The sequence below is a fragment of the Cyanistes caeruleus genome, chromosome 1 (assembly GCF_971803275.1).
Source record: "Cyanistes caeruleus chromosome 1, bCyaCae1.hap1.1, whole genome shotgun sequence".
Lineage (NCBI taxonomy): Eukaryota > Metazoa > Chordata > Aves > Passeriformes > Paridae > Cyanistes > Cyanistes caeruleus.
In genome coordinates this window covers 138,398,694-138,426,134 of record NC_141701.1, presented here as the reverse complement: position 1 = coordinate 138,426,134, position 27,441 = coordinate 138,398,694, and the positions used below count along the sequence as shown (strand labels likewise).

At 38.2% G+C, this 27,441-nt stretch overlaps 1 protein-coding gene across 2 annotated transcripts in view; it reads left to right on the top strand.

Annotated features, from left to right (window-relative positions):
• Window positions 1–6,915: 6,915 nt before the first annotated feature.
• KIF5B (kinesin family member 5B) overlaps window positions 6,916–27,441 on the top strand; it is a 33,483-nt gene continuing 12,957 nt past the window's right edge. For both annotated transcript variants that reach the window (XM_086863101.1, XM_086863092.1), the window contains exons 1-14: window positions 6,916–7,337; window positions 14,649–14,736; window positions 16,255–16,328; window positions 16,757–16,861; window positions 17,250–17,298; window positions 17,600–17,655; window positions 17,770–17,857; window positions 18,826–18,950; window positions 20,441–20,545; window positions 20,935–21,080; window positions 22,841–22,989; window positions 24,333–24,526; window positions 25,433–25,501; window positions 26,598–26,804. In XM_086863101.1, coding sequence (XP_086719227.1) covers window positions 7,212–7,337; window positions 14,649–14,736; window positions 16,255–16,328; window positions 16,757–16,861; window positions 17,250–17,298; window positions 17,600–17,655; window positions 17,770–17,857; window positions 18,826–18,950; window positions 20,441–20,545; window positions 20,935–21,080; window positions 22,841–22,989; window positions 24,333–24,526; window positions 25,433–25,501; window positions 26,598–26,804 — 1,581 coding nt within the window. In that variant the 5' untranslated portion in view covers window positions 6,916–7,211. The remainder of the gene's footprint in view (window positions 7,338–14,648; window positions 14,737–16,254; window positions 16,329–16,756; window positions 16,862–17,249; window positions 17,299–17,599; window positions 17,656–17,769; window positions 17,858–18,825; window positions 18,951–20,440; window positions 20,546–20,934; window positions 21,081–22,840; window positions 22,990–24,332; window positions 24,527–25,432; window positions 25,502–26,597; window positions 26,805–27,441) is intronic.

Here is a 27,441-nt window from a genome sequence, read left to right as displayed (position 1 = left end):
CACTGAAAATAAGATCTTGCTGAATTACCTGCACAATCTCAAGATAGAAACTTTAAAAAAAAAACAAAAACGAACAAAATAAATAGACCTAGGGGCCTTGGGGGATTTTTTTTCACACTCAAAATGGGACATTGCATATCATTTCTGACATCCTTATAGCCAGCTATGTAAGATCACTGGACAGACTCTGATGTGCTTGGAAATACACAGGATATATGACTAATGTATTTTGATAGATAATACATGTCATACAGATTTATGGTCATAAAATACATAGCTTGACATTTCCTTATCATTCAACCTACTTTTTGTACTCTTCTTTCTCCAAGTTTGGGGTCTGAAGGACTGAAAATTAGCTATGACCTAACCCAAATTATATTAGAGTGGCAGGGGGTTTTTGGCACATAAAAGCTCTTACATTAATAAAGCAAGGTTATTCATAGACCATACCAATGAGAAGCTGTGACTGGCACTTTAAAATCAAGAACAGATCCAAAGATTGTTCATCCTTTAATGTTCACTATGTAACTTGTGCTCCCAAAATTTTTGTTTGCCATTTAAAAGTTGAGAAAAAAGCAAGGCTGCATTTTGAAGAAATAAGCAAGGCTTCAGTTTCAAATGTAGACCTTTTATCCATTATTTTGCTGCTTCCAGGCGAGATTATCAGGATATGCTCATTCAGAAGAAAAATGCTGCAGTGAAGAGAAGGAGAAAACAAAATTGAGAACAAATACAGAGAAAAAAGAAGAGCAAATCCAAAATGGAGTAAAAGAAAAAGTTGCATTCAGAACACACTGGTGTTACATAGCTAAGGCTGAATTTCCTTTCACATTTCATGTAAGACTGTAGTATCTGCTTCCTGTGAAATGGTAGTTTCCCCACCAGCTAAGTGTGTAACAGAATGATCATCCCAGTGGGATTTCTTGCCATTTCTGTATGCAACCTGAGGTGCAAAGCAATGATGTTCATAGTCACCAGTGGTTTGAAATCAGGTCATTGTGAGACCACTACTCCTGTCAATACCAGATCTTTACATGTGGATCAGCTGATAACAATTTTATGCTCTTTTGAATGCTTTGGATGGTAATTTTTGCAAAGTTTGTTCTGTGTATAATTTTTTTGTCCTTTAAAAATCATGGAAATTCCTCTCTATTTCTATATATTGCTATATTATAGAAGTGGTATACATTTTGTTCTGCAGTGCCTGAGCCACTTCTTTTCTGGAGTGCCTCAATAAACCACATAGACACTCTCATTATCACACTTTGCCCCTGCCCCTTCCACTAACAAAGCCTATGGCAGCTATAGGCTGGTGCCCTTCTGAGTGTACAAAGCTTCACTTGCTCGTTCCATGTTTCTTTGCTGACAGCAGAAAATGAGGAATCATAAATCCCATTCCTGACGCTGGAAGAGCTCCTGCAGAAATTACAGGAATTTTTGCATGGTTCTTCTGTGTTCCCAAACTGTTTTCTGCTTTGCCTCTTCTATTCCAACCACTTTTCTTGTTTCCTTCTGTAAATAAAGCATCTTCCTGAATTCAAGACAGTCCTGCTCCTTGCCTTCAGCTCTGGCTCCTGGATCAAACAGACAGACTAAAAAAACCAAAGGCTGCTAAACCTTCATTGCTGAGACATGGAGTGAGATCATTTGTTCAGTGATTCACAGACAGCAATGGGCATGGGCTGGGGGTTTTAATTCCAATAAAAGATTCTGCAGGACTCTAAAGAAAATGCTCATACGAGGTTTTTCCCCCAATGTCAGCCTTCAGTGTTTTCTGACAATCAAAAGCAGAGACCTACAGAAATCTCCCCACTGAATTTCAGTCTTTAAGTTTATAATTCCCACATGAAAGAATTCTGAGAGTCTTCTTTTAACAACAATGGAAAACAGGGCATTTCTAATTTATTTTTTAAAATAAATAAATAATCCGTTTTGCACAACTGTAAAAAGCTTGGTTCAGGCAGGCACCCATCAAGCTAAGATACAATGCAGTGGTCAGTTTAGTAAGGGTTATAAACAATGAAAAGCAACTGAGAATAGAGATTTGTGTCAGGATGTTTCAGACAACATATGCTGGATGCTTTTAATGGTTAAGAATATAAGGTCCAAAAGTGGGTTTCTTCTTCAAAGAGAATTGGAATCAATACTTTAGATAGTGAGCAGACAGATTTTTTTGCATGAATTTGCACAAATTAGCTGAAATAAACATCTAAAATGTGACATTATTCCCAGAGCTTGCTTTTGCTTTTAATTAGTCCATCACAATCAGAATATTAAATATGATCTTGCCGATTAGGAACAAATTAGAGTGTTTTTGGGGTTTATGCATTTCCAGCTAAAAAAGTGAAATAGAACAGATTTTTAAATTAATTACATTTTTTCCAAGAAGAGGTTACTATGTGTCACTAGAAGCACTCTCAACACATTTCATTCTTCTAGCTCACATAAAATCCAAAACTTGATTTTGACAAGTAGATACATTCCATATCATATTTTTTACTGGAATGAAAAGAAACTTGTGTTTTGCAACCAGATAAGAGCTTCAGATGATCTGGTTGGACTCCAACAGTATCTTACACCATTGAACTTCATCCACCAACCTTCCAATTTCAAGAAATCAATTATTGAGCTCCTCAGGCTGAGTTGACCAGACACAGTCTCTTGATAAAGTGTCTTAAAATCTATTTATATTATTTAAAATGTATTTCTGCAAGCTGTTTGAACCATAACACTTTGTTATTTTTAATTACACTGTTCCAGTCAGATGACGTTGCTAGACTTCATAAGTCATCTTAACAGCATTTATTTACAAAGTGCACTACAAGCAACAAAGAATTTTGTTTGAGGTACACTATATCTGGCAGATTAATCACTCTTTTGTCCTGAAAATTGACTTGCAAATTTGGAATAAATTTGACCTGGTATACACCTCAAATTCTCAGAAGTCATGTCATATATTTTCCCAGCACACTGCAAATTAAAATGAAAAGAGTACTTGTGTTTGCATTAGGCACACTGAATGTCAACAAGTGCTGTCAACTGATGAATCTCGGAATTTAATTCTTGAAAGGGCAGGAGGAAGCTGTTTTAATTTGCTTCTCCACAAACACCTGGTTTAAAGATTTATTCAAATATGTAATGTTCTTTTTAAACCAAATCAAGATCACTTTTGCTCTGCTGGAACAATTTTGATGGTTAATTACATCATTATCCCAATATAGCTTCCCTGTAAGGCTTAGGTTTGCCAATTCCCTTTGCTTAACATGTTTTTATTGCTGGGAAAGACTGAAGATCTAAAAGAGCCAAAATCATAAAAGAATTTGTAGGGGTTTATTGCACAGACCATAAAGGGAAAGAAACATGGTTAGTGAACTAACAACACAAATTCCTTACATAAATTACTTCAATAAAACATGTTGGTCTTTACTGAGAAACTTTGCCAAACTTATTGTGAGCTACATGGGGCATAGTAGGCTTAAACACCAAACAGAACGGTTTACTTTTTATGACAACTGATATATAATTTTTTTCTCATTACAATATATTACTTTTAAACAGAGTCTCTTATGCTATGTGTCCAAAAAAATGTTACAAACATTACATGTTTGTAAAAATGCTACAGACATTACATAACACAGTAGACAGCAAATATATTCTCAATTGGCAAAGAAAGCACATTCTGTTATTGCCACAAAATGGGAAACTTTCCAGGACGTTTGGTCTCTGCCATGTTCTCGTGAGACCACATCTTTAAACACAAGTCCTCAAGGCTGCTCTTTTGATACATCTTGGCGCCAGTAGCGATAACACAGTGCCCTCTTTGAGCACACAGCTTTGTTGTGGCAGCCTTTAAGTAGGTCATGCCAAAAAGCGGTTGCTATTTCAAACAACAGATCAGAGAAGAGAAACTTCATGACAGAGTCCCTGACAGGGATCTGAGTGCACAAGCATGGTTCAGCTCTTTTACCAAGGGCTCCCACGGCTGGGATGGGACACCACGCACCAGTTCTCCTATGAGCTCTCACAGAACCAACAGCTTCAGAGTGGCCAGTTCCTACTAGGGTTCACACATGCTGAAGTTTTTTGTTTCAACATAATTAAAATGAGCAATTATCTACTCGTGTCTGTGTTGCCTTTGTGGAGTGTCTGCTCTGTCAAACATTCAACAGGTAAGCAAGGCCAAGCACGTATTTTCCTGCGAATCATGTCATTATGAGGTTTCTTTTTGACTGAGATGTTCTTACATCGGGCACTACTTGTCAATAAATGTGGCTAAAGATACAGCCCCTTTGCTCATGGATAACAAGAGCTAGAAGTTTTTCAATACATTAGAGTAAAGGATGTTCAGCAGGTGAAACACAGTAGTTCTGTGAGTAACAATCACGAAGTTGTTTATCATGCAGCTGACATTTCTTTTTCCTTATGTACTAAAGTAAATGGATTGAAAAAGGAGTAAATAATTCACACTCCTTTCATAAAAGTAAATAATAATTACTTCATAAAAGTAATAATTACTTCATAAAAGTAATAATCTTCTGTCACAGGAAATCTTTGAGGTTTCAAATCCTGCAGCTGCATAAGAATATTCCTTGCCATTAGCTTGTGAATAATTCCAGAAATAGATGAGATAGAAGCATTAATACATCTTGCTCCTTGAGATACAATATCATTTCTATATATATTATATAGAAATATATTTCTATAATAGAATAGCAACCAACTAAAACAGGTTTTCTGACATGTAAAACCTATAGCAATTATGTTTAAAACATGTTATTGAAAACTGTAGACAGATATCTGTGTATATCTCATATGCTAGAGGCTGTGGACTAGTATTGCACCTTCTACAGACTGAGCCTGTACCTTGGCTTTTCCAAACAACTATTTCCACATATCCTCATAGGTGTGGACATATTGTTGCTGCCCTGCATAAGACAGCACAGTCCTGCTGCATTTTTAATCACAGTGGAAAAATAAACTTGTTACAACATGAACATAGTTTAGAAGACTTAGATTGCCTCATAAGATAAACTAGGCACAGAAATCTTTTTTGTATTACTCTGTGAAAAGAACCTATAAATGCAACTAGATTATTAGGTTATCCTTCTGTCATGTGGAGCAATTTAAAAGTGTTTACCTTGCACATCTATCCTGAGTAAAAACACATCACTGAAACCCCTAAACAGAGAAGTTTTAAAAATGGTGGATGCCTGACTACAGATGGTCCCTGTTAAAATTCACAGTAGTTCCCCCCTTTTTTATAAAATGAGTACTTCTAGGGAAGCACATTGCTCTTCTGGGTCATTCTGGCCTACTAAAATATACCAACTTAAGAAAAAGGCTCCTTATTACTTTTTCTGTTGCTTTTTTTTTTTTATTAACTTCAAGACTATTTGAAAAATTTCCAGTACAAATCGTGATTTCTGTCAGGAAACTGACTGAACCCAGCCAAGCTGTGAGTTTGTACTTTGTTCCAATCTGAAAGTTCATGCCTGGATGTAAGAGACACAGTTGTAAAAGTGTGAGGATCTTGGGGCCCTCTATCAGAATGGTTTACCTGATGTTTTCTTCTAGATACAGTCCCTAAATTTTGGTCAACTAGATTTAGAACCCCCGTAATAAATACATAAACAAAACTTGCAATAAATTCAGGTCTAAAAAAATTGCTGTCCAGGTTCTTGGTTTTCTTTTTCATTTGGGATGAAGAGGTGATGAGGGTCTCCACCCTGGGGGTGACACCATGAGCTGTGGGCTGCGTATGCTCTGATCCCACTCTCTGTGTTCCAGCTCCAGGATGCACACAGGCAATGAGACTCATGGGCATACTGGCATCTCCCTGGCATCTGTGAACTCCTCACAGATGTGGATTTCCCCCCTTTTAGCTATCAGAGGAAATAAATGTAAACAAACAAACTAAAAATCTCAAATATCATTGGTTCCTATTTCAGCAACCTGCTTTAAGCCTTTTCTTCATCCTCGCCCCCTCAGTTTCATCACACATGCAGTGCTGTCCCCAGCAGTGCCATGCCCAGCATCCTGCTGGTGACAGGGCCGTGTCACAACCCCTGTCCAACACCAGCTGCCCCCAGAGCTGAGGTGGCAGCGCGGATCAGTGCCCGATGCTCCTCACCAGGGTGGCCACCGAGGCCTCATCCCTGCAGCCCTTGGCCGATAACCTGCTGAGGGAGCTGGGGGTCTTCAGCCTGGAGAAAAGGAGCACGGGGGTGATTTTATTGCTCTCTATAGCTGCCTGAAACGAGGTTGCAGCCAGCTGCGGGTTACCCTCGTCTCCCAGCAACTAGAGAAAGGGCAAGAGGACTTAGCCTTAAAATGGCCCAAGGGAGGTTCAGGTTGGACAGTAGAAAGAATTTCTAAACAGAAATGGTTTTTAGACATTGGAATGAGCTGCACAGGTAAGCTATGGTGGCTGTCTCTGGATGTGTTTAAGGACAGACCGGATGTGGCATTTAGTTGAAATGATGTTATTTGGTTGTATGTTGTACTCAATGATCTCAGGGCTTCTCCTAGCTAATTGATTCTGTGATTCTGTGTGGATGATGCCAAGTTGCCCATGAACGTGGTGTAGTCACCATCCCTGGAGGTGTTTAAGAGGCATCTAGATCTGGCCCTGAGTGGTATGGTTTAGTGCTTTAGGGGTCACACGGGTAGTGCTGGGTTGACGGTTGGACATGGTGATCTTAAGGGTCTCTTCTAACCTTGATGATTGTATGATTCTATGATTCCTTAGTTCTATGATTCTATGGTTCCAACTCCAGGCGCGGGCCGAGGCGAGGAGCGGCCGCAGGCGGTGCCATGGCACCCCGCCCGCCTGAGGCAGCCCCGCCCCTGCCAGCGCCCCCGGCGGCCCCGGGGGAGCGCCCCCTCCCGCCTGAGGGCGGTGCCGCGCCTGCGCACAGGGCGGGGCTGGGGGCGGGGCAGACGCTGCGGCGGGTGACGTCACCTGCCCGCCCCACCGGCGGGGCGGGGCGGGACCCGCGGCCGCAGCCGCCATGGCCGGTGCCATGTTGGGGAGGAAGTGAGAGCGGGAGGCGGCGGCGGCGGCCAGGAAGGAGCCCTTCCCTTTTCCCTCCTGCCGGGGCGGGCACGGGTTTCCCGGCCACGGCGGCTTGCGAGACCCCCGGCGCAGGCGGTGCGGCGGCGGCAGCTGGCGGCGGCGGAGCTGAGCGCCCCGGAGGCGGCGGTGGCCTAAGATGGCGGACCCGGCGGAGTGTAACATCAAAGTGATGTGTCGCTTCAGGCCCCTCAACGAGTCCGAAGTGGCCCGAGGCGACAAGTACATCGCGAAGTTCCAGGGCGAAGACACCGTCGTCATCGCGGTGAGGGGCTGCCCCGGGCGGGAGAGGCGGGAAGCGCCGCGGGGGAGGGAGGGGGTGTCTGGGGTCGGCGGGGTCAGACGCGGCGGGATGGGCGCGCTGTGAGGCGGGAGGACTTGGGAGCGCCTGCGGGTGGGGACGCCTCGGGAAGGGGGGCGGCCTCTTTGGAGACGGAGGGAAAGGGGGCAGGCACAGCTGCGGACAGGGTGGGCTGGTCTGGGTGTGGGCATGGCGGGGCAAGGGGCGGGAGGCGGTGGGGGCAGAGGGGCGTGGGTCTGTGGGGACAGGGCGGTGGGGGCAGGTCAGGCGACCTTTGACAAAGGCTCTAGCAAAAGGCCCAAGTGCTGAGGTGCGGAGTGGGGGTGAGTCCCACACTGTGTCTGCCGGCCGGGCGCTCCCCGGGCCGTGCGGCCGTGCAGTGTGACTGCTAAATACTCGCTCGAAATGCACGCGTGGGAGCTGCCGCCCGATAATTGCGGAGAGTTTTGGGGAAGAAATGCGAAACGACAGTGCAGGCTCCAGAGAATTAGTGCTCAAGAGCTATGCATCAGACTTCAGCTGACAACTTCTTTTCGTTGTTTTAAATCCGAATAAACAGACCATTTGCCTTATTACATGTTCGTAAATGTATTTTAACTGGACACTCCTTGCATGGTATGAGGCCTGTTAAAACCAGGATGGATGTTGCTGGGGAAAAGATAATCCTTTCCTTTCTCTTCAGTGGATCATATTTCGCTATAAAGTGGATCTGGAATATAAAAATAAAATACGGTAGTTTATTGCCGGGTTTGGTTGGTGTTGTACAAACACACTTTAGCCCCAGTGTTTGTTTTATTTTTGTTAACTTTTATGTTTTCATGTAAATATATTTCTTGAGAGACTGCTGATTCTTGCCCTAACTTAGATGCCAGTTATCTGTCTAAAAATGTTGGGGGTTTATGTTTTATTTCTTGAGGCTACTAATAATAGCCTTTTTGCACAGTATCTGAAGTTGCAGGAGGCAATTTAATAAAATATTTTTTTTAAGAGGAGTTACTAAATACTAGTTCTTTAGTCTGTTAATATTCTGCTGAATTTGTCAATAAAATATGGAATTCCATGAGTGTGGAGTGACATGAACAATAGCATGCTTGTGAAATGAGGTAATTTGGGCCTACTTCAGCTGGCAAGTTACTATCTCGGAGTACATCACTTCTAAGGTTGTACAGGTAAACTCAGAGTAAGGAACCAATCCTGGAAAATGGAAAATTTAACTAGAGTGAATAATCTCTCTTTCATCAGTGAATACCCATTCATTGTGACACTGCATAGTCTGTTTATAATCCACGATTTATTGTAGAAACCTTGATGTGTTCTAACTTAAAAAATGAATTTTCTAAATTTTCTTTCAGAAGCCCTAGTATTAATGAAATCTTATCTTTTTAAAATACTCTTTAAGTGCACTTTAAAATGACTTAAAATGTAGATTGTGGTGAGGTGGTTCTGTGTCTGAGTAGAACAGTTTGATGGTGTGCTCCTGAGGGATCGTGTGTGGCTTTCTGCTCAGGACTCATGTTTAGTGTTGCCAACTGTACCTGGGTGATTTCTGCTTGGTAAAAATCACAACGAATTTCCCAGTTGTCCTGGATCCAGGACTTGTCTTGTCTGATCTGGGGGAAAATTTATTAAAAAATTATTAAACTGGGTAGCAGTGACAGTATTTGTATCTTGTTTCACAGAATTTGAATAAAGGTTTGATACTCTCTGATTTTGTCTTTGTAATGGTGACTATAGGACAAAATTTATATCCTCGAATCTCTAAAACTGTTGACAATAACTTGTGTTTGGTGGTTTTGTTTTTAGTAGCTTGACTGTTTTTCCAAATTTAGGGACCCTCTAACCTGAGCCTGTAGCCAGGCACCACTTGTTTCCGTGTGTTGCAGAATTGCCCAAGGGAGGATAACAGAAGCAGTGCTCATGAAACAGTGTATAAAAGGCTTCCTCCACAGGCTGTGTGTTTGGTTACTTCAGCTCTTCTGTTCCTGTCCTTGTTGCTGCCTGTCACGTTGGCTGCCTGTAGAGCAGTAATGGAGCCACCGTTGGTTTTTTATAGCTGCTTTCCTCAGCTGCCTGAGGGACTTGCACTTCTTGTGGGCACCTGGCTCGTGCTGGAACCGTGGAGGCTGCTTTAATAATGCTTGGGAGTTGCCTGTAATGGTCGATGGGAGGTAAAGACTGGGCGGCAGCAGAAGCAGAGCTGATCCCAGACTGCAGATTTGACTCCTCTGGAGGAGAGTGGAGAGGAAAATCGGTGACCATAGCCCAACCCTCCTCCTTCCTTGATTCCCCTATCATCTCTGAGCTACCTATCTTCCTTTTCCTAGCTCCTATGTAATTAATGTCATCATTGTCTTTCTGGACAAGTGAGTCATTTTGATTTCTGTTAGATAAAAAATGGTAGATTTAACTGTAGCTGGTGTGTAACAGTAGTTTCAGCTCACATGTGATGTTGGTCTGCTTTAAAGAGCAGACTCTGAAACAAAGTATTTTCTTTCCACAGGATGAAACTTTTAACTAGTAAAAAGCTTTTAATTTTTTAATTACAGGTGGCTTCTTTCTATCCTAATACTCTAGTAATTCTTTTCTCCTAATGGCTTCCTCTGTTAATTAAATATAAGGATTTTGTTAAAACAGATGATAGGATGACTCATTATATGACTTATATGTTAAACATCAGAAAGATATCTGTATTTGAAAATTGATAGCAATTTGCTTGTGGATTTCAGGCTTTTGAATAAGATAGAACAGGAGGAAGAGCAGTTTGATATGGGATTATGTCCTTTGTTTTATCAGATACAAAACTACTTGCAACTGAGTAGCTTTATAGTTCTGCATAATGTATCTATACATCTTTTAAAAACTTTCTATACCTAGTGTTGTTCATCTTAAAACTGCCAAAAAGATGCATTTTTGAATACAGTGATACTGTATTCAGGGGTTTGGAACTGAAGCCTGAACCAAAACCAGCACTACCCAGTGGCTGAAGTGCTGAGGCCTTATGGGTCTGCACAGAAATGGGCAGCATGCCTCTGTTGTCCAAATGGTTTTTAGTAACGATCATTGTCTATTCCTCATTTGTATGGCTTTTAGGAAAGAATCATGGCTACTTGTCTGTATTTTCATATTTGTTTAAGTACTATTTTTATTTAGTGTAAGATGTACCCCTGTGATGCTGGAAAAGCTTGAGACATTTGACTTTCTTTTTCATTACCTTTTAAACTAGTGTTGGATCGTAAATGAGACAAGGCTAGGTTATAAAGTTGTTGGAATCATGTAATGAAGGTCACTTGATTCTACCGTGGCTTTTAGTAGTAGGTTTTTCAAAGGAAAAGTGCTGAAGCCTGTACTGGACTGTATAAATTCAAGAAGATATGCATTCTTAAAGTAACTTAATTATTATTTGCTAATGTGAAAAAAGGCGATGTTTAATTAGAGACACAAAAAAGGCATCAGGTCTACAGTGAAACTTTAAATATGAATCAGGAATTGCAATCTGTAGCAGAAGTAATACTATTCTTCCAGTGTTACTGTTTCTTTTTCTTGCTTTATTCCATTAAATGCTGAGTAACAAGGATGATTTTCAGGTGACACTGGTGTGATGATTTAACAGAAAGCAAATATTCTGTTTTACAGGAATCTGTAAAAGGAGAGCTTTTCTCCCTGGCTGCAGTGCCACTTGCTTAGGAACACCTCGCTCATATTTGCTGGGGTTTTTTGTTCTGAAATTCAGTGACTGTTTTTATAAACAGCAGTGCTTGCTTTTCTCTTTAGAAGAACCTTTCTACTAAAGTAAAGTTTGGCTGAAACATTGTTCAAAAAAAATTCTGTTTCCATTCTGGAAACTGAGTTTTAGTCACAGTGTTCTATAGGAAGAAATAACTGCTGTAAAAGTTAGTACTTGGGTTGCAGTATTTGCACAGAAATAAGAAAAAGAAGACAAAAAAAAGCTGAGATTTACTGACTATTCTGTATCAGCTGCACTTTTGTGTGCATGGGGCTAATACAAGAAGAAAATCCTCATTCTTTATCCTAAAATTAAAATAATAATTTTTAGTTGTGCCTTTTCATCCACTGGCAGTGCTGGATTTGATTAGGTGTGTCAAAGCAGCAATACCTTAGCTTAGTAATAGGAAGAAGTGAGTCAGGTGTCTGACATCATATTTTCCAGAAATTACTCCATTTTGGATTATTCTTTTAACATATTTTGTGCTGATGGGAAGAACAGTCTTTAATAGAGATGCAGATCTTAAAGGCAAAGTAGGCCCACTGTGTGCTACTTTAACCTTTCACCAAGAATAGTCTAAGCATGGGTATGTATTGTATCACTGTTTTAACTGCCTATTCTAGCAAAAAACACTAAAGAGCGTCTGGATGTGTTGTGGTAGAAAAGTATGCTACTGATTTTTCAAGTGAATTTTTGGTGCTGACTTTGCTTCAGATATCAGTGCATAAAAAGGTGAACTCAGGTGATCTTAAGAATGACCAATTCTGTACTTGATGGAAAGTTGCAATAATAAGGGTTGTTTTGTTTGTGGTTTTGTTTTTTTTTTTTTTTTTAATTATATCTATAAAGATAATGATGTAGCCTTTTGATATAAGTTTTAGTGTAGTTATGATTGCACTTTATTTTTGTAGTCCTCACTGGACATATGGACAAAAAAACTTTTCCACAGAAACTCACATGTAGTCCAAATTTTGTGTAAGTTAGATTGGCTCAGCATCCTTTTATATAATGGGTAACTAGTCTTTAAGTTAGCTATGGAACTGTATTTCAGTGTCATCCCTTTATTAAGATTCAGTTTAACTACTGCTAAATCATGTGGGTAGCTGCACCTTTCTGAAGTCTCTGAGTGCACTTGGAAAATTCTGCTGTGAGACCACATCCCTCCAAGTACAAAGCAACTGCAGGAGCTGAGGTTGTCTTGTGGTTGACTACAGACAAAAGAAATGCTAGGCAAGGAACTAAGATTCTGAGAGGAAGTCAGAAGTTCTGCTTGTTTGCTTGGTATTTTATGTCTTGGTTATGAGGCCATGTGTATAAAAAATTTAATCGAATTTAAGCACCAGTTTCTGAAAGTTTCTGGGGTGTGTAAAGAAACCTCATATTGTGTTAGTGATGCTGCTACTGCCCTTGTTAGGGACACCATGCGGTAATGCTGCTTGGGCCTTTTGTGTCTTTGCTTCATCATTAGATCTGATTGTTTACTACTTGGGAAAGAAAAGGCATCTGGTGCAAAAAAAAAATATCTGACACTTTAATCTTTCTTGATTAATCTCTTAAAGGTAATGAGGGGACTTTCTAGGGCATGATAATCTGTGTAATACTGTTTTAGCTTTGTTTACTGCAGAAAGTAGACTGTAAAGAGCAGTGATAAGACATTGCATTGTAGATGTCAAGGATGTGAAACCATACTGAGTGGGAGTAATTTGCATTCTTAAAACATAATTATCCTGGAACCTGCTTGTCTAAACCTACTTGATTAGATACTGATTCAGTGATGATGGAGCAGAGGGACATGCCACTAATATGGATTTTCATAGGTGTGATAAAAAAATGAGGGCATGTGTGCAAATATTCCATTTTCCACCTGCAAAGGATGGAGAAGTGACAACTGACAAGACCCCATGTGAGGATTCTCTTGGCCAAAATTATTAAGTTTTGTATATTGGTAGCAATTGTTAACTTGAGGGAAATTGAAATTGGTCACATGCTTAGCAGCTTTTACTGTATAAATAAACAAGTTCAATTAAAGGCAATACTGCCAAAGTGAAGGCCTTGCAGCTTGATTTTCTGTTCCACAATGGAATTATTTCAGTGCACATAAATACGCACTTGAGCACAAAACAGAGCTGATTAATGTTTTGTGATGTAGCTGACTTGTAGTGTGTAGTGTAGCTGATTGATATCTGTGAAATTGGAGACTTTTTGAAGCTACAGCTGCTAGTGAGTTCTTTTCTACAGGATCTTCCTTTTTATGTAATGTGTTCTCAGTCTTCATTTTCTTACCTCAGGGTTACTTAACTTGTTAGTTGTCTCCCTCCTGGTGCATCTAATGGCCTCAATTCTACCTGTAGAACATAGGGATTTGAGGTGTCTTTGAAGCTGAAATGAGTAATGGAGAAGGGTGGTGTTTTCCCTGCTGTGAAACAAGTGTTCTGACAAACTTCAGCCCCTTAGGGACAGTTTCTGCCTACTGAGTCTTGTGGTTTCTTGAACATATTTATACAGTGAACACTGTAATTATTTTTCTGAGAGGGTGCTCATCCACCTGATTTCAAGGCCTCAGATAAATATGTTTAGTCTAAAAAAGCTTTGTTTGATATACTAGATATTATTAAAAGACAAATGAAAGATCAGGCCAGGGAAGGGAAATGTGGGTGGGTGAAAGATGGAAGCCATACTTGTTTCTTTGCCAGAATGTCCTTGTGGGAGGATGATAATGAATTAAATTTAGGCAGAATGGAACACTTAACAGTTGCAGGGAGTTTAACAATAGTAACTGACCTAGGTTCTTTTTAAATGTCACCCATCTGATTACCTAAAAATTCAAGCTCTAAAAGTGCTACAAAAATTTGAGCTTTGTAAGATGAGCATAATCATTTATATCCTAATGGATTGTCAGCTGCTTAGAACTATTATGAAAATCTCTTCTCTAAAACAAAGCAATAACCAGCATTCCTCTCAAAATTCAATCAGATCTTCCTTATGTAGTCTTTTCCAAAATTACTCTTGTCAAAGGTTCACTTCCCCAGTATCACCTTTTCTTCTGCTTGGGGAGCTTTATTTTAAAGATATCTTTTATGGCACAATAGTTTGTGCTGAATGTTTCTTTTTTGCTTGATTTTTTTCAAGAAATACTATCAAGATAGATACTGTGTCATGGGGTGTTTTTAATGATTCAAGCTTACCAGAGTAAACCTACTGCCAGGGTAGATGAGAATTGGGGTTTCTCAGATGTACAGGCAGATTGGCTTATTTTTTAAATCAAGTAACTTGAGGTCATGTGGCAGAGAAGTTTTGCAGAACTATGTAGATAATACTTGGAAACCAAACATATTTAATTCAAGACCTTCCTTTTAAGTAAGCGTGTGAAGATTTAGGCAACACTGTTTAAGCTGATTTCCTCGTTACAGTCTTCAAGTGCTTAAAATAGAAGATTGGGCTGAGACAGTGGTGAATACTTATAAACTATTAACAAACACCTTCCAGTTCCACTTCCAGCATTTTTTGATAACTCTGTTTTCTTCTTTTTTTTTCTTTTTTGTTTTTTACAGTCCAAGCCATATATATTTGACCGTGTATTCCAGTCAAACACATCACAAGAACAAGTATACAATGACTGTGCTAAAAAGATTGTCAAAGGTAAGGTGGAAGAGCAGATTTAACATAAGAAAATCTCATATTCCTGTGGATTTCAGTGTTGAAAAGTAATACTTCTATTGCTACTTTTTATCTTTGGAATGCTTAGTAAGTGCCCACATGGATTGTAGCACCATACAGTCATCCTGTAATTGAGCTAATAAGTTATGTCAGTACTTAACCTTCTGTTTCAATTGATTGCAACATTTGGTAACATTTACCTGTTACATTTTAGGGGGTTTTTTTCAGCTCTCTGTAATAACAATTTAAAACAATTTGTCAGAAATTAATCATAGTGTTATTAATAAGTTTGAGGTATGTCATCTACCCTCCCATGTCCCCCCAAATTTACTGGTGAAAAAGATGATACATAAGTTTGTTTAGAGGAATGCAAGAGGAAATGAAAATTGTGAAATATGAGTTACTGCTGTGCATGCCAGGGTGTACATTTTCTCCATAGTTGAATTCTGATTTGGCATAGTAACTTCAGAAAATCAAGCCTTGTCACAAAGAAGGATATGCCACAGTAAGTTTTTCTAGTAAGCAATTAGCTAGTTCCCTGAAAATAAAATTGATTTATTTCTTGAGGGTATCAATAAGTTCTAATTGACCCAGCTTTCAAAACAGCTTTACAAAGCCTTGTCAGAAATCCCTGAAATGCCAACTGTTAGTGACAACAGAATATTAGGTAAATATACTGTGTTTTTTATTATTAAAAAAGTAAATTGCTGTGGCAAATTCATGCTGCTGCAAGTATTTAACCCTTTAATGAGTTAAATGTTAATCAGGCTCAGATCAGAAGTTTGCTCCTTGAAAACAATTTAGCTAAGAATTGTGATGTGGCTCCTTTTCTCCATGTAAAGCTCTGAGCTCTGTGTGGCATTTCTCAACTGTGCAGCATCAAGTGACAAATGAGCTCTAGTGGTGAGACAAATGGATTTATGAGTGTGATGGAGTGGCAGAGACTTCCCCATTTGGAGTATCTCCTCGTGCTTGTTTTTGGAAAATAAAAGTTTGCTTACAGGATGTGATTCTACAGTAACTTATATGTAAACAAGCCAACCCACCAGCCCCTCACCCCTCAATCTAAAACTTTGCTTAGTTCATTCATAATTTGAAATAGAACCTTATGGCCTAAGAGTAAGATGCTCAACACTTAGGGCATTGCCCATTCTCATTACAATTGGACAATTAAAGTTTTCTGAAGGCACAAGGTGTTGTCATGTTTGGTTTCTTCTGAGATATCAAAGACTATCAGCCTGGCAATTGTATTGATTTCCTTTTTGTTCCTGACTGTGAAGTCCTGATTTTTCTGGTTGAAGGAACAGTTGCTTCTAATCAGCCAGCTTCTGAGATAGTCAGTGATGGCAAAATGTGTTAAAAGATGTAGAGAGGAACACCCTCTCCCTAACTCTAGCACAAGGTTCCCAGACATTGAGCGATTTAAATTGCCAGGCATTTTAGGACCTGCCTGCTTGCATGAAGGAAGTGAACACTAATGAAAATACTCTTTCCCTTTAGATGTACTTGAGGGATACAATGGTACCATATTTGCTTATGGGCAAACATCATCTGGAAAGACACACACTATGGAAGTAAGAAATGTTAAAATAATTTTCTCTTGCTGTCCCTGTCGTGTCTTTTTCAATACAATTGTCTTTGCTTTGTAGAAATAAGATGTCTGCTTGTTTTCTTCTTGCAACATTTTGATACCCCATTATGTTTTTTTAGGCACTGAGAATGGCAATTAGGGTGGGTTTTTTTCACCCTCAGTAGCAGGATGAGAAGCACAAGAATAGTATCAGTATTTTAGGATTGTAGTAGTTTGGGAGAGTTCTGAGGCTGTTTTTTCCACTTTTGGGGAATTCTAGGGCTAAATGAATAGTTCACTTTACTTCATAGAGTAAGTGCATCATACCTGTCAGCATTTTGTCTGTCAACCTGAACCAGATGTTTTTTGTTTGAATACTGTTTGTAATGCTGGATTGAGTATGAATTTTTTGTTATATCTTGTTCTGTCAAGGGGAAGCTTCATGACCCAGATGGAATGGGCATTATTCCAAGAATAGTGCAAGATATTTTTAATTATATTTACTCTATGGATGAGAATCTTGAGTTTCATATTAAGGTAAGCTTTTCTTCATTTTTTCTTTAATCTGTATTAAAACTCAGAGGTAGTCTATGGGTAAATGGATTTTTTGTATCTGTTTCAAATGCCTTGGAATAACTTGGAAACCTGATAACCTGAGTTATCACTGAAGTAACTGATCTTCTCCTAAAGAAGAATTGTGTTAACACTTTAATTTTGTTCCATTGAACATTGATGGAACCTGTGCTGATAACCTGTGGCAATGATGATAGTGTTGGAAACTTCTGATCAAAACAGTAACTTTTTAAAGGTGTATTTTAGTTCTTAAGAACTTGAGCTGGATGTAGTGTTATGTGGGAGGATTGTTCTGAATCTTTGTGATCAAGAAGAATTTTTGCCTTCTGATGTATCTCTTTTCCTCTTATAGGTGTCATATTTTGAAATATACTTGGATAAAATAAGGGACCTTTTGGATGGTAAGACTTTTATTTATATTAAATGTATAAAATAAATTATTCTGGAGGGACACAGTAAAAACACTTCTATGTTACTTAGGTATTCATTATGCTAACAGCCTTTGTATGATAAAGGTACATAATAATGGGAAAGCATGGAGCTCATGTATATGATATTACTAAAGCTGCAGTGGTGGTGCTTTCTTACATGTTAAGTTTTTGTCAAGTGTGGCTGAGAGGTAACATTTATGACTTGGGGGTGCATTGTGCACAGTACTTTTCATCCAGTTTTGCCTTAGCTTTGGAATGTTGTCTCTTCCAGTTTCAAAGACCAATCTTTCAGTTCATGAGGACAAAAATAGAGTTCCCTATGTAAAGGTGAGCATCAGTTTGATGGATTTTCATCTTGCACTCCTCTAGTGTGCACCATTTACTTGTGCCTTGTTGATGTGGTGTTATTTTTCACAAACCCCCCCCTTTTTTATTCCGAAGGGTTGCACAGAGCGTTTTGTATGTAGTCCGGAAGAAGTTATGGATACTATAGATGAAGGAAAATCAAATCGTCATGTAGCAGTTACAAGTAAGAATCATCTTCTGTTTCCTTTCAGTGATTTATCTATTTGTTTCTGGTATACCTTAAAAAAGTAGGGAAGGCACAAATAGTGAGCTGAATCATTCAGATTTTTGAAAGGGTCTGGCATAAGCAGTTTCAGGATGTCTCAGACACAAGTATTTCAGTTAATTTCTGGTTAAATCATGTTTCTTGGACTAGGATTGAAAGGAGAAAGTCATCAGTGAGGAACTATGCATCACTGGAGAAAGAGGTGTAGTTCTGCTTTAGGAATAGTGCAAAATCCCAGTATGTGGAATTTGTTTCAGTTAACCTAGAAATCTGTCATGTGGCTCATCCACAGTTTGATCATTCTGTTACATATTCTAAGAGCAGCTGATCAGAATTCTGACCTGCTGCAGATTTAAGCAGCATTCCAAGATCCCAAGATTTTTGGCTGTAGCATGCAACTGGGTTGCAAGGAACCAAGTCATAGGTTTCCAAATTCCCACAAAAAGCTGGACTTGGAAATGACAGAGGTCTTAAAGAAGACAAGGGAAGATGTAGATGTTGTTTTCTCTTCATGTTTCAGAGGAGAGGGGGCAGTACAACACAGGGATGAAAAGCTGTGGATAGTTAAAATTTTCACAGAAGGATAAAATGAGGTACACTGGAAGTCTACAAAAGACTCTCCTATCAAGACTTAAATATACTTTTTGTTCTAATAAAGTAAATTAATGTGTGAAATCCATGGTTGACAAGCTAGCAAACCTGATGAGTGAACTTATGTGATATTAATAGGAGCCCAAGGGAAAACTGGATCTTTCTTACCCAGTTAGGTGATACCATTGGTTTTGCTGCCTCTAGGTCTGCTGTCATTGAGAGATTACACTATACAGCTTCATTAGCTTTGGATCTCTCACTGCACTGTGGGAAGGTGTTGTTTTAAGTGAGAGTGGTTGTAAAAATCTTTTTGACATGTTTGTTTTGAATTATAGATATGAATGAACACAGCTCCCGAAGTCATAGTATTTTTCTTATTAATGTAAAACAAGAGAATACTCAAACGGAACAGAAACTAAGTGGAAAACTTTACCTTGTGGACTTGGCAGGTAGTGAGAAGGTAATTATCAGTTTCTTTTTCTGCTCTGAAACTTTTTTCTTTACAGTCAAGTATTTTACATTTGTGTAATACTGATAGTTCAGTTGTCATCTGTGGTGTGTTAATTTTCACTTGGAAACATGGTTTCTGAATCCTAGGCTGAATTGGCTGTTAGATACTACCACTTGAAGCTGATCTGCATTTCTGCAAGTGAGGGTTTGTAAATCTGGACTAAGATGGGGAAAGAGGGCAGAGTTCAGTTTCAGTATCTGGGAGTGTGAAAAAAAAAGCATTACAGATGTGTGGGTTAGCCAGGTACAGGAATAAAGTTTCATGGTTGTGGAATATCTGGGTTTTCTTATGTAGTGATACCAAGCTTGTTAATTTGAAATTCTGATTAACATTGGTTGACAGCTTGCATTCCTATATTGGTAGCTTAAAGCAGGGAAGGAAATAGATACTGTAATTAGTCTTCTAAGAGCTGGATTTCTGACATTCTTTTCATCTTTGCTTCTGTGTATCCCTGTTGTTGTCTCCAGTTTTTTCAGTAGTTTCTGCTTGCTGTTGTTTTTCCTTACATCATTGTTCTATGACCTTGTTGTTGTCTCTGATCCTATGTTTATTCTGAAATGTGTTTCTTTAGTCAGTCTTTTTTTCTTTCAAAGAAAAGGGCTGGGTTGCAGGTCTCCTTTCTCTGTAGTTCCTTTACGTGTTTGTTTCAAACTTTACTTTGGTGCATTTCCCCAGTTGCTTTGAAATACATGGAGTTTCTAATGCCTTGTGTTAGTTTAAACACAGGAAAGTAGAATTGTTTAATTGTAGTTATGGTCATAGCTTGGTGGAAACAGTAAAGGGAGGATTATAGAACTGTAATTCAAATTCAGTCCTTGAGGCAAAAGAGGTAAGGTAAATTGAATAGCATCAGGTCACATTTTTTTCATGTTTCTGCTGATACCTATTTAAGTTCCTAGAGCATTCATGTAGGTCAGATTCAGCCTCTAAAATCTGTTCTCACAGATTTCTGCTTGTGAAGATTTTCTGCTGTATTTTCCAGGGATAGTAGTGGTATGTGGTTTGGTTGTATGGTTTGCTTTGTTAGGGCTTTTAACCGGGAGAGGTAGTTTGGTTTTAAGGATGATCTATGGACAAACTGTTCATAATGCTTATTTTACTTTTAAGGAGTTCAGTCTTTTTTTACAGACTTCAAAAAACTTTTGTAGTTGTTAATTTGACAGAAGTTATTAACTATACATTTATCTGCTACAAAAAGGTGTACTTTGTAGGGAGAATATTTAGTTCTGTTAAAAAAATGAGAAATGTCTTGACATACTGAGTTTTGAATAAGAAATTGATAATGAGTTGGGAAAAGAGTCTGAGAAAGTGTTTGCTTGTGTGTACCTCATAAAGCTGTGGAGAATGACTTGTAAGTGGAGAAATTACCTAAGTTTTCTCTTAAATGTTGAAGGCATTTTTTGAAGATGCATTTAGTAATGTCCTGAAATATTGTATAGGTTAGTAAAACTGGAGCAGAGGGTGCTGTGCTGGATGAGGCCAAGAACATCAACAAGTCTTTGTCTGCTCTTGGAAATGTCATCTCAGCACTGGCTGAAAGCAGTGTAAGTGCTCTCTTTTGTCTTTTTATACTTAAGGGTTAAAGGTTTGCATCTCTGACCATATTATGCAGAAATTCTTACCAATCTCAGTGATATGAGCCAGTGCATTGCAGGTGGCCATTACTCTTGTACTGTTTCAACAGTAAAGATTAATAAGTTACATTTAATGCTGAGGGACCCAAACATCATACTGAAAGTTTCCTTGTGCTCTAAAAGTTATCAAACTTAGAAATACAATTTTGTCATCCCATGAATCTTCAGTCTTATGATTTATGAATTAAAGTAGAATTTAATGTCTTTCTAATAAGGTCATACCTAGCAAAAGTGTTCATATTTCAACAAATTAAATTTCTGGAAACCCATGATTGATCATGTAACTTTTTTCTTGGTAGACATATGTTCCATATCGTGATAGCAAAATGACCAGAATCCTTCAAGATTCACTAGGGGGTAATTGCAGAACCACTATTGTTATTTGCTGTTCTCCATCTTCTTACAATGAATCTGAAACTAAATCCACTCTTCTGTTTGGCCAAAGGTGAGTAAATGACTTAATAGGAATAAGTGCAGAATGAGAAATCATAAGGTACTCTATTAAGATTCCTGAACCAAATTAATTAGAATGATCGCTGTTTCTGTAATTCTTCAGGGTATATATGGCTAAGTGTTGTGATCTACTTTATATTATAGTATAGATCCTTATTAAAAATTAAAAATCCTTAAACCAGCCAGGGTCCTGAAGACTGTATTTTCAGGAGAAGCATATAATTTGGTTCAAAATGTGGTTTAATGTGTAATTTTGGGAGGCTGTAAGTACTTCCCTGTCCCCTGCCCTCCCTAAAGTAGAAGAAGGTAGGAAGGAGCTTTCCCCTGCTAAGTTGAATCCCTTATTTGCTAGAACAGCCTGTCCTCTGGTCTGTATCTAACAGTCCAGTAAACTTAGAAATGATACTTGTAAATTCCTGTGACATTTGTAACTGAATTTATACATTCTCATTTCCAGTGAAGTATTTAGTTAAGTAGCTCTTCCTTACCACTTTTGTTATTGTTGTTGTTTTGTAATACTCCAGTTCTTGACCACTAGGTTGAATCACATCATTTAGTGGAGCATATTACAAAAACAGTCAATGTTTTGCTAGTCCATCTGGTCTTTGATGTTAGTGTACTTCTTCCACTTCAATTCAACAAGATAGTTTCCTACTGGTCTTCTCTGAGAAGTTTCATATTATGGAAAATAGACCAGATTAGAAATCTGGCAGAATATGAATAGTTAATGAGAGTGGAGTAAAGACTCCAGTCTGCAACAGCGGAGGTTTTTGGTTTCCTTTTAGAAGGTAGGTCTTTTATTATTTAGTGAATGAGCTACTAGAAAATGTCTTCTAGCTTCAGCTATGTAGTTTCACTGCCTTGCGTTCTTGATGTCTTCAGGAGTTAACAGAGTGCAGTCATATCTAAGCCACCACAGTTAATCCAGTATACTAACTCAGCTTTCTAGGGATGTCAAATTTATGCTGAAACCCTCAGCTGTAGTAACTGAAGGGTATATAATAGTCATATAATATAGTAGAAAATCATATCTCTTTTAGTAGTAAAGTCTCCCTAAGATTTTGAAGTCAATACAGGGCAAGGGAGATACTTAACTGCCATTGAGTTTTTTCCTGTTCTGACTTTTGGAGTGGGATATTCAGTAGTAGAAGAGCAGACGAGAAAACTACTGAGATAAGTGAGGTATGGAAGGAGCACCATATATTGCTTCATGATTATGTTACCAGTGCCTGTAGTTTTATCTCCAAGCTTAACTTAATGGCATTTACCTGAACGTAGAAACTCATATCTGCCATTATCTAAGTAGCTTGTAACACCTTTTTGGTTAGTGGAGATACAGTAACTGGACTTTTTGGTTGAAATGAGCTGTTTCTTAGATAAGCTGGATGGTTTGCATGCTAGAAGTGTTATCATCTCCACTGGACAGTGTTTGCTAGATGTGGAACACTATCCTTTGTTCAAAACTGTGCACAACTCTCCTGACCTCAGTTCTTTCAGGTGAAGGTGTGCAGCTTAATTTTTCCAACTCAGCTTGAGATTTCTCAGCTTTCCAAAAGCTGTGTTGCTCTGTCCTTTTTGAAGTTGTATCAATACAATTGAAAGAATAGTAAGTTGTCAGGGAATAGAAATAAGGTTTTGGAAGAGATGGGAAAGTTCATGCTTTCACTAGTGATATGTGAACATATTATTTAGTAACCTTTAATTCCTTTCTTTGAAAATGAAGTTTCAGAGCTTTTTGATTTCTCTGTGTAGAGCAAAGACCATTAAGAACACAGTCTGTGTCAATGTGGAGCTCACTGCAGAACAGTGGAAGAAAAAGTATGAGAAGGAAAAAGAGAAAAACAAGACTCTGCGTAACACCATACAGTGGCTGGAAAATGAGCTCAACAGATGGAGGAACGGTAAGAAGCAGTAATATTATTATTCTGCAAACTTCAGCAAGACAACACACCCTGAGTTAGTCTTCAGGCTACCAGAAATAGTTAAGAGCACTACTCAAGGCCATAATAAGGATATTAAAGCTATAGTATTAAGTCAACTTTGGAATATGATATTTTCCATTTTATTGCAACTGAAATAACTTCTAATAATCATGTTATGACAAAAGTATCTGAAAGTATATTCCTGTTAGATTGTTCAAAACTTGGTTTTCTAGCAGGACTAGAGTTACATACACTGTAAAAAAATTTATTTTGGGGGACAAAAAAACCGATATTATTTGTAAGTGCAGAAACTATGTAAAATGTTTCCTTCGCTTTTGGTTTGTGATATCAAAATGATATCACAAGATCTTGCCCTCATTTAAAACTCAAACATGTGAACAGACAAAAACCCACCCAAACCCCAAAGTTGCTGACAGTACAAAATGTCTGCCTGTTAATTCTTCCTGAATGATTAACTTCTTATCAGTTCAAGCTGCTGGCAAAATGCAAGTTAATAACGAAGCCATAAATTCAGAAAAGAGAACATAGGTCATACAGATATATTTTGGAGTTTGGCAGCTGTAGAGGATGATTTTGCAATCTTGTAGACAACTGCACCACATCCTGATACGAATCTGAAAAAAATGGATTTGCTGAAATAGGTTTGGTAGGATGTGGGTTTGTTTGTTTTGTTTTGTTGGGTTTTTTTATTGTTTCGTAGGGCTGGTATGAGGCCACACCTGAAATGTCAATATTCTGAAAGAACTAGACTTAACGTGAGATACTGGACAGTTGGAAAGACCCTGTACCTTCCAAGGACTGCATAAAATGTTTTGAATAAAACACTAAGGAATTTAGTTTAATTTACCAGAGAAGTACCTTGGCAAGTGTCTTCTTCTCTGTGAAGTTAGTGTTCTCATCAGAAAAAGCGTTATGAACATAAAAGGATAAAAGTGTAGCTGAAAATATTTTACATCAGAAGCAAAGCAATGTAGAAGTAAATATGGCTGCCTAGTAAAACAGTGCCAAGGGAAAGAGATATTTTTTTGTCTTCTGGGAAAGTTAGGTGATTTTTTAGAAGATAAGATTTGATGTGTAATTTTGAGCTCATAGCAGAGTAACTGGACAAAATAGTCTTTTGTGGTAAGCAGGAAATAGTTTGGATGATCTAGTGGTCTTTTTTATTTTTACCAAGTAATCAGCTGAACTCAACTGCTTATTAACTGTAATATTTTTAGTAGAAAATATGTAATACTTCTCAAGGGTAATTTTGTGGGAAATATGTCATGGTGAACTATACTAAATTTAAGTGTACTTTTAAGGGGAGACTGTACCAGTTGATGAACAGTTTGACAAGGAGAAGGCCAACTTAGAAGCTTTTGCAGTGGACAAGGATATTACTGTTATTAATGATAAACCAGCTACCACAATTGGAGTAACTGGCAATTTCACTGATGCTGAGAGAAGGAAATGTGAGGAAGAAATTGCCAAACTTTACAAACAACTGGATGACAAGGTATGCCATTCTTACTTAATGTAAGATCTCTTAAAAGTATATTTTGAGCTATATTACTGTGTAATATGTCCTCAGCATCCTCAGGAGGAAAAGCCATGGGGCAGATACAGATCTCTTCACTCTTGTGACCCAAGGGAATGGCCTGAAGTTGTATCAGTGGAGGTTTAATTTGTATATTAGAAAAGTTTCTCCATCCAGAGGGAAGTTGAGCATTGGTACAGGCTCCCCAGGGACATGGTCACAGCACTGAGCCTGACAGAGCTACAAAAGCCTTTGGACAATGTTCTCAGGCACAGGGTGTGACTCTTGGGGTGTCCTGCACAGGGCTGAGAATTGGATTTGATGATCCTGATGGGTCCCTTCCAGCTCAGCTTATTCTGTGACTCTGGATTTAATGTGCCAGTGTTCATTTGTTAGCTCAGTTTAAGTATTTACTGAGAGTGCTTCCTCTTAATTCTGATTAAGAGAAATCAGTTGCCTTATCTAGTACAAAGGGAGTATAGTTTATTAGTTGGAAAAAAATGGATGTGGGAAAATGAGTCATTTGAAGAAAAATTTTTTTTCTTTCCATGTTTTGGATATTTTATTTGAAATAAATAATCTCAATTTTAAGCAGTATTACTGTATTTAAACAGAAAAATCTTTTCATTATTAATTATTTCTTGGAAGTTAGAACAACTTGGAGAAGACTTGCAAAAGCACAGGTATAAGACTTTTGTCTCTGAAGTGTGGTGTATTACAGGTGCATGGCAGGTTAAGAGCCTATTGAATCAACCAGTGAAATGAAAATGATTGTTTTTTACTTTTATTGCCTTGTTGTATAATTATCTCGGAATAGGGAAAAGTTAAATTATTTTTTGTGAGTGGTATTTGTCAGTTTAATAAACAACCTTATTTCAACTGCAGGATGAAGAAATTAATCAGCAGAGTCAACTAGTAGAAAAACTGAAGACACAGATGTTGGATCAGGAAGAGGTGAGTTTTGCTCTTGCACCTTTATTTTATTTTCATTTGTCTTTCCTTTAAAGAAATTGAAGGTATTTGAAATAGGTCGCAGTTTATGACAAGGGAGTAGAATGACAGCTTACTACTGCACAATAGTTCTTTTCTATGCCTTATCTAAATGTTCTGCCTGTTCATTCCTCCCACTTACACTGTGCTGATGGCCAAACTGAAACCAGTTTACTTGGATCTTAAGTATCCATGAAGATTGAAAATATTTTTTGCAAAGACAGCAGCAATTGTCTTCTCTATGCAAAGTTAGCTGATTGTCAAAACTGAAGGTAACTTGATTTAATGTAAAAAATCTTTTTTGAAGTCTACTTTGGGTCAGTTACTATACAGAGAGACATGAGAGAGGAGGGGAATGTATTGGCCCATAATGAAAAAAAAGAAGTATGTGTAAATTCAGACCATACTTGCTAGAATATTCTATTTATTTGCATGTATATGTTGCCAGGGATATAAAATAATGGGGGGAAATTCATATTAATAATGAAAATTTCATTTAGCTAAAACATAAGAAAAATTATTTCTCTATAACACAAATATTTAAAGAAATGGTTATCTTTGTGTACGTGTTCAGAAAGAAATGGGCCAAGGACTAGGAAGCTGGAGCTACCATTGAACCTAATTTAAATAAATAAATCTGCTTTTTTAGCAATTGTACCCTTTGTCTAGTTATTCTTCAGCAGCTAACAGAGTTAAAATGCTGGAAGTTTAGTTCCTAGACTGTTGACAATTTCAGACTCATGAGTAGTGTTCAGTGGCTTTCTTGTGAACTTGCAATATTCAATGTGCATTTCTAGTTTCTATCCCTATATGTCTTTAATTGTAATCTCTTCCATTTTGAAGATATTTAAAAACTTAAAGACCGGTGAATATGGATGGTAAATTTAGCTGTTCATTGTATTCTATTCTTAGTATTCTTATTGCATGAAGCTAGTCACTAAGAATGCAGATAAAAGCTATTGTAGTAGCTAGAAGCATTAATAAAATTCAAGATATGCGTGGAATTTTCTTCATGTTTATTTATTGTTGCATTTTTATTAAATCGCTACCAATATTGCAGCTTCTGGCATCAACCAGACGGGACCAAGACAACCTGCAAGCAGAGTTGAATCGCCTTCAGGCTGAAAATGATGCTTCTAAAGAGGAAGTGAAAGAGGTGTTACAAGCCCTTGAAGAACTAGCTGTCAACTATGATCAGAAGTCTCAGGAAGTAGAAGATAAGGCAAAGGAATATGAGCTGCTTAGTGACGAACTCAATCAAAAATCGGTATGAAATTGGGATAAGAAATTACTGACAATCTTCAGTGTGACTTTGCTTGCCTTGCTCATATTTCTTAGTTATTTGAAAGTATTTCACAAGGGAAAATGAGAGCCTAAGTCTAAAACTTTTTCATTTTTTGGGGAATGATTTTATAAAACCTGTAAATTTAAGAAAACACACACAGTGATTGTTGTCCTGGATAGCACTTGTCTTTTTAGTGCCATCTTTCTAGTAGCATTTTTACTGCCTGAGGAGTGTTCAGAAATATCCTGGGTAGCAAAACATAGCACTTTGATTACATTCTGGTTTCATTTGTCTTTCTGGTGCAGTTGGGGAAATCCTGACTTAAAAATCTGCTTCTCCCAATCTTGAAGTTGCAATGAGCATGCTATAGCTTTTCTTGAAAGGAGTGTGTATTTGCCTGCTGTGTGTATGGAGTGTGAGATAACTTACCTTGATGCCTCCAAAAATAAGCATTTTGATTTACTTTCTGAAAGTAGTTCAGGATGCATTCCAAAAGATAACACTGGTTAAAATACAGATGCAGCAGCAGTCTCACAGAATACTGTGAACCTCCTTACATACTTGCCAAGTTTCTGAACTGACTGACAGGTTTGGTAGCCAGTTATTTGGCAGACCTCAA